This window comes from Toxorhynchites rutilus, chromosome 2, assembly GCF_029784135.1.
Source record: "Toxorhynchites rutilus septentrionalis strain SRP chromosome 2, ASM2978413v1, whole genome shotgun sequence".
NCBI classification, from domain to species: domain Eukaryota; kingdom Metazoa; phylum Arthropoda; class Insecta; order Diptera; family Culicidae; genus Toxorhynchites; species Toxorhynchites rutilus.
In genome coordinates, this window is record NC_073745.1 from 68,322,199 (window position 1) to 68,333,186 (window position 10,988).

Below are 10,988 nucleotides of genomic sequence, written 5' to 3' on the forward strand. Positions count from 1 at the left end.
TCCAAGCTGGGATCAAAACTCCCGTGTTTACTATGGATCAGAAACAGGAATTGGTTCGTCTTCCGATCGATCCTGGGAATCGTTTTTATGAGATCCTTACTATCGATATCCGTCGTCTGGCTTGGCCAAAAAAGAAACAACTTGAAAGATGTATTAATAAAAAAAAAGATAATTGTTGGCTTTGATTTCTAGACCGAAATCCCAACCATTCATTCCGTAAACCTGAGGTTACATCGCCAACGATAGCCATGGGGTTCAATAAGACATCATACAGTCGAAATACATGAATTTGTTTGTTGCCTATGCAAACCCAATTACGTATCATTTGCAACTACCCAGCAAACATTAAATCGCATAACAAGCGTATATATAACATCATATGCCCTAAAATTTGGTTGGCATATAATGCGCCTAACTATCATATGCATACAAAAGTGGAGGCCATATACATACATGGCAAATGCTTACCGACTTTGTTTGGATGAATATGCAACTTTGACCGGCTATAATAGCGATTATGTTGAAATTGAATTGCGATCTAATATGAATATATTCATGAATTGTCAAAGCACCAAATACGACTTTTGCCATACTCATATACGATTTATTACAGGCATGAAAAAAAAACAAATGGCGCAAAATATTTTCGTGAAATGTTTATTATAGCCTCACGAATCGCCATTTTTATATATGAGTATTTATGTTTGTAGAAATAATCAATGTTTGATTGACTTGTGTTGGGAGTGGAATATGAATGTTTAAAATGGCATAGATTGATGTTTGGTGAAAACTGCTCCGATGTGGGTTCGAACTCCGGTCGTCTGGATTATCATCTACCAACTATCTCGCGCGGCTATCTGAAATGTAATTCAGCGGTAAAACTTTCGAGTGCATCAGCATTTCATTGACATTTCAATATGATGTAATATGTTCTTTATTAGGATCTAATATGATTTACTGTTTCATGATTTTCTTCAGCATGCAACACGATTTACTACAGTATTGAATCGATTTAAATTATACGCTTATACGACACACAAACTGCATCAGCGTAATATACGCATATGATGCGGATTAAATGTATTTTACGACAATGTACAGCATAAAATTGATGTTTATTATACCGATATGCAACTTAATTTGATAATGGTATATAAAATCGAGTTTTTACATTTTATGAAATGCAAAATTATTCGATTTAATGTTTGCTGGGTATCCCCTCTCTTCAAGGGTCCACATAAGGATTGGGCGATCCATCTTGACGGGTCGATTTTCTAAATGATCGGTATCAAAGAATCGATCTTTGCTAAATCGATTTTTTTCCAATTTATTTACTTATCTATACAAGTGTTTTATTTCCAATATATATATATATATATATATATATATATATATATATATATATATATATATATATATATATATATATATATATATATATATATATATATATAGAAATTTGTGTTTTATTTGTATGGCAGCCACCCCTAAGGCAAGGCGCAAATTGAGACGCATATAGCGCGAGTAACTTGGCGCGATATAGCGCCCGTTTTTGTGGCTAATGAAAACAGATAGAACTGCGCAAATTGGCCAGATGACGCGAGATGGTGGAGCGCTCGTGAGACACGACTCGCGCGACGCTGTGGCTGAACCACAGTTTCTCGTGCTGGTCATGCCGGTTGTGGTAGTTGTGTTGGTGAACAATCATATAGCGCCGTGGTGGGGGACACTGTATGGCTGTACTGGTCGGGTGATTGTGTTAGTAAATAAATATATCGCGCAACTCTGTGTTAATCAGTCGTTGTATGCGAGTGGCATGTTATTTACACCAAACTGCGACTCAATATGCGCTCCACCACGCTACGTTTGTGGCACGTATGAGTCGTGTTGGTAGTCTCGCGTTCGCTTACGAGCGCTATAGGCTTCTCAATTTGCGCCTAGCCTAAGAGAGGGGGGAGGGGTATCTAACCACCATAGAAACATTCATTGCTCCCTAAAGCTTCCATATGCCTAATTTGGTTTAATTTGCTTGATTAATTCTCGGGTAATGCAAAAATTTGTGTTTCATTTGTACGGCAGCCCCCCCTAAGAGAGGGGAAAGGAGTATCTTAACACCATAGAAACATTTATTGCATCCTAAAACCTCCACATGCCAAATTTGGTTTCATTTGCTTGATTAATTCTCGAGTAATGCAGAAATTTGTCTTTCATTTGTATGGCAGCCCCCCCTTTGAGTGGGGGAAGGACTGTCTAACCATCATAGAAACATTTATTGCACCCTAAAACTTTCACATGCCAACTTTGGTTTCGTTTGATTGATTAATTTCCGAGTAATGCAATAAATTGTGTTTCATTTGTATGGCAGCCCCCCCTTAGAGAGGGGGGAGGGGTCTCAAAATATCACGAAAACCTTCCCCGGTCCCAAAAACCCCTACATACCAATTTAAATGTCGATAGGTTCAGTAGTTTCCGAGTCTATAAGAATCAGACAGACAGACAGACATCACTCCAGTTTTATATATATATAGATATATATGTATAAATATATATATATATATATATATATATATATATATATATATATATATATATATATATATATATATATATATATATATATATATATATATATATATATATATATATATATATATATATATATATATATATATATATATTAATTGAGGCTCCTATGGCGTTAGCCCGAAGGGGTCGGGAGTTCAATATTTTGACACTTTTTCTCATCAGCTATGTTAGTTATATGTAACTAACTATTCGCGGTTGGCTCAGTATTATATAAGTATTGTATCGGTTAGTTAGCAATATGAAATGTTCTAGAGCAAAACATACTCTATATATGTATTTGTCCTAAGGTAGATTATGTGTATACGGGATCAGCCGATTTAAAAAGCGATGTAAAGCTTATTCGCCTTACTGCGTTAATATTTAGTTCTGATTCAGATCTAGCCTTGGATTTCCGAGTGCGGTCGATAAGTTTCGTGAACAGCTACTTACTCAAGTGAGTACGCCTGATTCTACTTTCCCTGATCTGAGGATTTCCGGGCTCGCACATTCTACTGCTAATTGCATAAAACGGTGGAAGTGCTCAATTTACTCGTCGTGTCGTCGTAGAATACGCCGGAAGATATCTGGGCGATAGACTTTCTTGTCCACTGCAGCCACCAAATCAGCGAATCACCCAAACCGAGCGGAAACTGAAAAACTCCCGTGAAAATTCTTCACGCCGTACCAGCCGATTAGCATCAGCCGAGAATTTAAAACACCCGTTGAGTCCGTTTCATACAGTCGTATTATACAATAGAAAGCAAAGAAGAAATTAAGCTTAGGAATATTTGTTAGAATTATAAAATCATTAATTGTTAATTGTTGAGATTTTCATGAACAAATACAGATAGTCTCTAATGTATGAAGTTTAGCATTTGGAAATTAATTTCCTTCGTCTTCCGCTTCCGCTTAGCGGGATTTGAATGGAAACTTTTGGTAGTTCCATCGTGTTACGCTCTCTGGTTGGGAATAGCGACCTGGCCTGTGATGAGATTCATTCAGGCACGGGTGGAATCTATCGTTTTTTGTAAGTTCAAACAAAGTTAGATGAGTATTTAGCTAGTTGTGGCGTTCTAGTTAGGGTATCGTAGCCTAGCTGGAATGATCCGTACTTTCATTACGGAAGTAGCAGTACTTGAACTCGCCCTTAAAGGGAGTCTCTAATTCCATAAAACTAAATCGTGCCACTTATCTGGCATTTAGTCGAAATTAGACCAGATGTCACCATCCAATTTCGTAACAGTTTTCACTGTCAGCCTAGGTTTGAGGATTGAGTAAATATAACTTGTGACCACTTGTTTTGTTATGAACGAACTTACGAAACTGCTTCTCCTGAATTTACGACCACTAATTTGAAAACCTTGAAAGGGTTTGAATGATTCAATTCGATGTAACTTAAAAACTTATTTATAGGAAAATTCTACGACCCAAAAGATCGATTTCCATGATATTTTGAAGTACAAAGGATCGATCCAAAAAATCGAAAATCGGAGAGGAAAAGATCGATTTTCTAAATATCGATCCAAGATCGTCCAATCCTAGTCCACATAATACATGGCCTCTCGGTACTTTTAAATTATTGTAACAAGTTTTGATTCGTTTTTCTCGAGGTGTCGATTTTACCCGCACTTTCATCTAAAAACATCAATTTTTGTCAAAAATAAAAAACAGGAAGTGGGTTATATCTATGGTATAACCGCAATGGTGACGTAGGACTATCGTTGATTTAGTGATCATTTGTTTGAAGATGAATCTGAATACATTCTGAATGAAAGAATAAATGAATAGTTGGGGGACTTCGAAAACGAGAGCGTTACGTTGGAGGTACAAGGTTTTATGCATCCAATATTGGATATGAAAATATCCTACTGATGGGGAAGAATAATCTTCAAAAGCTTTCCTGCTAATTGCACTTGATTGAAAAATAACAGAACCAAATGTATTTGGTCGCAGAAAAACAAAAAAAAACATTAAAATAAACTCTTCCGCTTGAATGTAATTTTCAATCCCAAGGGGAACTGGCAGATTGTTTTGCAGTAACGATGACATCTTTCTGGATTCTTCTCGATTCTTCTCGAAGTCCACCACCAGTGGTTAATGCTAACTTGATAACCACCTGTTAATTGCACTTGATTGAAAAATCCCAAAACCAAATGTATTTGGTTGCAGTGTTATATGGATAGAAAACATTAAAATAAACTCTTTCGCATGAATGTATTTTTCAATTCCCAAATAACATCTTCCCAGATAGTCTCCGATACTCGAAGCCCACCAGTGGTTAATGCTAACTCGATAAGCACCTGTTAATTGCACTTGATTGAAAAATCCCAAAACCAAATGTATTTGGTTGCAGTGTTATATGGATAGAAAACATTAAAATAAACTCTTTCGCATGAATGTATTTTTCAATTCCCAAATAACATCTTCCCAGATAGTCTCCGATACTCGAAGCCCACCAGTGGTTAATGCTAACTCGATAAGCACCTGTTAATTGCACTTGATTGAAAAATCGCAGGACCAAATGTATTTGATCGCAGTGTTATATATTAGAAAACATTTAAAAAAAACTCTCTCATGGATGTATTTTTCAATTCCCAGGGGAACTGGCAGATTATTTTTCAGCAACGATAATAATTTTCCGGAATCTTCTCGATGCTGGATGGCATTTAAACGGAAGAAATTCCGCACGTATATATATATGTGTGTTGTGGCGGCCGCTTCGATATCTCAAATGGAATCGTTTTTCGGTGCTGATAACTTCTCGGTCGTCTTCTCTTCTTCTGATGGTTCGGCTTTTCTGTCAAGTTTTTCGCCGTCCAGCTCGTCCAGCTCGTTCAATAACGATGTTGCCTTGTCGATGTCGTCACGAAAAATGAATGCGTTTCACCACCAGAATATCGCTTAAGTATGCTTTTTGTGCGTGATTGAATCGAGAGAAGGTGTGGTTTACGAAGGCAATTTGGAAGGCAAACTAGAGGGGAATGAACTCTCTGAGTTTGAAACTTTCGGCGACTGAGCAACAATCAATTGAAAATTATATAATTTTCGCGATGCGAAACATTTTCCGTTGAGCGCGCATACAATATTGGATACGAAAATTTTCTACTGATGGGGAAGAATAATTTCAGAAGCTTTCCTGTTAATTGCCATTGATTGAAAAATCACAAAACCAAATGTATTTGGTTGCAGTGTCATATGGATAGAAAACATTAGAATAAACTCTTTCGCATCAATGTATTTTTCAATTCCCAGGGGAACTGGCAGATTATTTTTCAGCAACGATTAGATTTTTCCCGATTTTCCTCGATACTCGAAGCCCACCAGTGGTTAATGTCACTCGATAACCACCTGTTAATTGCACTTAATTGAAAAATATTTGGTCGCAGTGTTACATGGATAAAAAACATTAAAATGAACTTTTTCGCATGAATGTATTTTTCAGTACCCAGGGGAACTAGCAGATTATTTTGCTGAATGGCATCCAAACGAAGAGTTCCGCGCGTGTATGTGTGTGTGTGGCGGCTGCTTCGATCTCTTCCCGGGGAACCATTTGCGGCGTCACTCTCCTCCTGATGGATTCCCTTCTGGCCTAAGGTGCACAAACAGGCTCTTGGTGACACCGTTCATTCGCGCTTTCATGATAAAAGAAGAGCTTCACCACAACAGCGACAACATGCTCCAATCGCTGTTCAATTAGAACTGAGTGGATTTCCGAGTGGCGCTCGCTTATATACCGATTGGTGTATTCAATAGCCTGTTTTGAGATCAATTTTAAGACTATTGAAACAAGTTTTTGGATTAAAAAGTAACAAGTATATAACGCGTAGACATTTTATCATTCGAATGAAGTGTTCATCATACCATTTCGTTCAGTTGTTTAGGAGCTATTAATGCTCAAAATCTCGGTCTCCGGCGTAACGCTTTCGTTTTCGAAACTTTGATTTTACACCCCGGTATAGAAATGAAAGACGTAGTCCTACGTCAAAGAACTGTTCACCTCTTCTAGAATATGGAACAGTCGTACAAACTGATGATTTGTGGAAGATATCAGGTAGAATAAACTAAATTTTACGAGAAATTCCGTAAATACGATTCCCACAAAACTACCTCCGTATGGCTATCGAAAGAGTGATTCCTATTTTTAATTTTATTTTGACATGAAGCAGTACTACTTGAGCATAGGGTTGCTTAAAAGTAAGTTAAACTCTCCAAAGTGTGGCACCTAATGACTATCAATACGATATCAATCATATCAATAGTCAATAGTTATACTATCAAACAAACAACTAACCGCTTTACCCGCACTTCCCCTACCAACATTTGTATTTATTCATTCCGTTTTTGAGGAACTGATCACTTGATTTTTGATCTGCCCTAGAAAATGAAAGCCTTTTTTCACCCCTTAACCATTCAAGGTTCCATAGTGTAGCGGTTATCACGTCTGCTTTACACGCAGAAGGTCTCCAGTTCGATCCTGGATGGAACCATAACTTTTTTTCCCACGAATTGTTGAGATTGAACATCGTTTAGGCTTTTTTTTGTTTTTTAAGTTTGCTTATTCTCAAATAACCATTTTCTAATTTAAACGATCTTTTATTTTTTCATCATTTTAGCCTGATTATATAACAAGGATTTAAACGTTCATTTTTAGCTAACGTTTCCAGTGCATTCACTTACAGTGTCTACAGCTTTTAAGTCAATTTTTATTGGCAGTTGATCACCCCATTTGCTGGCCCTTGCACATCTATACAGAATCCTGTAAATTGTGTATATTGGTAAGAAAAAACTACATCAATAGTCAGTTTATTTTATTGACTCACTTTCCATGCTTAGCGGCGGTAAAAATGATTTCCTGCAGCCGACCGTCTTCAGTACACATCCGACATATCGAATGTTTCGATCGGACAAGTGTTTGTCTCACTAACCGCGGGTACCTGGTTTGCTGGGTAGGACTTCCTTTGTGAAACACGATGTAGGAATACAACGCCTTGTTAGCTTCCACCCCTTTGCTGAGTGGCAATGGATTGAAGGTTGATTCGAAGTTACAGGGCGTTCCATCTTGGAGCGCCATACGAGGGCACTGCTGATGGTGTGGACACTGCAAATAGACATTCAATCAAAGACTTTTATTATTTTGCAGTGGAAGGAGCAACTTACCGGCGAAAATATATGGCCTTCGTTCCCACTGGATTCGATCTTCGCCAACAGAAACTTTCTCGCTTCTTCGATCAATGAAAATCCAGCCTGAGAACCATGTTCGACAAGGATCAAATAACCATCGCATTTGTTCCATAAATTCTCTATCGTTTCCAGTCTGATTTTCCTCGAAGGTAACTCAAACAGTGAGAATGCGCAGAGCACAATGCTGTGTTTGGTGTTGGAAGCCGACAGGAACTGTCTGTAGAACACGTTCCGCAGTGTCATTGCTTTGTTCATGTCCCCACCACGAAGTACCAGCTCAGCCAAATCATTCATACTAGCGGAAGCATCAACCGAAACATACTCGAAAATGCTTTCCTTCCAAACATTGGCTGCGGCCCACGTTCCCGTCCCTACGCCGGACCCAAAATCGATGAAACTTCGAGGTTTGAATTCAGGATCGCGTATTTTTATCTCATCAAATATCCGGTTCAGTACACTGTACTCTGCAGCGGAACGTCCCAGTAGATACTGGAGGGCTTTGTATTCGTCGTAGTTCAAAGGTTTCCACGCGTAAATATGCTGCTTGACGCGTTTTTTGGACTGCGTTTCGACGGCTTGGTTAACACGTGTCAACTGCTCTTCATCTGAAAAATACAGTTGTAGCACTGTGTTTCGTCCGGAACGGTTTCCATGTTACTTACCCATTTTTTCTACATCTATTTTCCCCCGAATATCTTCCGCTACTGAATGCCTGAGATCAATTATTTTTCTTCTGATTTCATCCGTTTCCAGAGGCACTTTGCGGGAGCGAACAAAATTATTTAGCTTTACTCCCTCTGCCAACAACGCCTTGAGTGGATAATCCTTACAGCATTTCAGGATAGCGTTCACGATCTGTTCTGGAACGCTGACACAACCACTTACTAAACGGCCCTCGTGCTGTCTCGGTTTGTATTTGCCTGTTTCTACCGCATGTTGGGTGGATTCTTCCAGCGTTACTTCTGGTCTACATTTGGTGGCAACACAAAACGATCTCTGTTGTGCAGAAGTTATCGTATAGGATTCATTCTTGAAAGCGTTAGGTGACTGCAGCTTTTAGCTTACCCTAAATTGATGATACGCGAGATTTTTCCGCATAAGCGCACCTAAAGTTGCCATTATGGGTAATGTTTGTTTACCATTCGAGATTCAATGTTTTCGTGCAACGATCCGACGTTCGGGGGGGCTCGAAAATGTTCACCGGTGAATGTTATGCTGTATTTTTTATTTGAGATTGTTGCCAGATTTTGTAGATCTTATGTAATTCTTTGTAACAAAAGCAATTCGCGACTACAAAGGCTGCATACATACCTCGTGGACAGAAAAATAACGATCTTAGGGTGTTCATACACTGTTTGACCGAAGCCAAATATTTGACTCTTTTTGACAGATAAAATTTGGTCAACGTATATTCTACACAAAACACGACAAGCAAATATTCAATTATTGGATGCCTAAAATATTTTTTCAGTCTGTTCTTCGAACCTGTCGGTACATGGTTAGGTTACCTTGAATACTTCAATTGATTTTTTCCATGTTCTGTGTTTAATATTGTTTACTACTGTTGAAAATTGAAGAGTGGCAAACAAAATAGTGTTTGTACAAATATCAAATCAAAACTCCGCCTGCGAATGACGGATCTCAATAATAGCATGTCCGAATAAGAACCTGAAATTATTGAGAAACCAGAGCAGTGGGTCCAAAGCCCCAGAAAAGGAGGATGGTTGTAATAGCTGTTATCCATGGTTATTATGGAAAGGAAGTAATGGATAAACCCCTAAACCAAGGTGTGAAGCGACCCGTGCCGAGGGATGAATGGTAGGGGGGGTTTTAAACCTTGCCGTTAACGGAGCCTGTGGAGCACTGATGCAGTGGACCTTCTTTACTGCGAGACTCGTGGGACTTCTATGAATAATCCACATCCAAATGAACAAAACGAGCGGTCGAAAATAACGCAGAACACTAAGGTTCTGCAAATAAATCTCCATCACGCTAAAGCAGCATCTAGCGTGCTGTCTAGGAGGTTTATTGAAGACGCTGTGGATTTAGCTTTAATTCAAGAGCCTTGGGTCCACAAAGGAAGAATACTTGGTATTCATACTGGTTCATGCAAATTATTCTACGACGACAAGCATGACTCCCCAAGAACTGCTGTTCTAGTAAAAGCAAATATTAAATGCTTTCCTATAACAGAGTTCATTCAAAGGGACATCGTCGCGATCAGAGTTGAGATACCAACCGCCAAGGGAAGATCCGACATAATAATTGCGTCGGCTTATTTCCCTGGTGACGTACCTGAGGCACCTCCCCAAGAGGTTGCGGCGTTCGTAAATTATTGCAGAGAAATCAAAAAAGACTTCATCATCGGCTGTGATGCCAATGCTCATCACACTTTGTGGGGTAGTACTGACATAAACAGTCGAGGTGACTGTCTTTTAGAATTTCTCTCTTCAAACAACATTGACATTGCCAATATAGGCAATGAACCAACGTTTATAAACGCTATCAGACAAGAAGTCCTGGACCTAACACTGTGCAGTCCGGTAATTTCTTCGAAAATACACAACTGGCACGTTTCGGAAGAGGCGTCTTTGTCTGATCACAGACACATTATTTTCGAATGGGATGGTGGCTTGACAGTACAGAGAGAATATCGTGATCCAAGAAAAACCAACTGGGAACGATATTCACTTGAACTCGAGTCAGAAACTCTTAACACAAGAATAAGGTCGATTCAACAGCTCGAATCAACTTCAAAAGAATTAAATGATACGATAGTTTCTGTCTACAACAGTAATTGTCCACTTAAGAGAGTTTCTTCGACAAGAAACGTTCCATGGTGGAACAAAAGGCTCGAGCGGATACGTATAATAGCGCGGAAGCTGTTCAAAAGAGCTAAAATTAATTCGGATTGGTCTCAATATAGGAGCGCCCTAACCGAATATAACAGAGAACTAAGACGATCTAAACGAAAATCTTGGGTAAATAACTGCGAAAGCATTGAAAGTACCCCAATCGTTGCAAGACTAAGTAAGACTCTTGCAAAAGACCACTCGAACGGGCTAGGTTCCCTCAAAAAGGACGACGGTTCGTTCACAAAATCTCCCTCAGAAGTATTAGACTTACTCACTTCCCGGGATCTACATCGGTTCATTCTGATACCAGTCCTAACTACAACCGCGACATGAAATGCTCTCGAAGGAATTCTCAAAGTGCAAAGGATGTCGCAAAGATAGTTGCTG

At 38.9% G+C, this 10,988-nt stretch overlaps 1 protein-coding gene and 1 non-coding gene across 2 annotated transcripts; one reads left to right on the plus strand and one right to left on the minus strand.

The window, feature by feature from the left end:
* Positions 1–6,979: 6,979 nt before the first annotated feature.
* Trnav-uac (transfer RNA valine (anticodon UAC)) lies at positions 6,980–7,052 on the plus strand. Its single transcript has one exon. It is a non-coding gene; the product is annotated as a tRNA-Val (tRNA).
* A 106-nt stretch (positions 7,053–7,158) lies between these two features.
* Positions 7,159–8,971, minus strand: LOC129768541 (methyltransferase-like protein 17, mitochondrial). The gene is made up of 5 exons (XM_055770266.1): positions 8,812–8,971; positions 8,409–8,742; positions 7,723–8,351; positions 7,386–7,663; positions 7,159–7,321 (listed from the first exon to the last, which is right to left on the minus strand). Exons 1-5 carry the CDS (start codon positions 8,863–8,865, stop codon positions 7,213–7,215), a joined length of 1,404 nt encoding a protein of 467 aa, XP_055626241.1. The 5' UTR covers positions 8,866–8,971; the 3' UTR covers positions 7,159–7,212.
* Positions 8,972–10,988: the final 2,017 nt, after the last annotated feature.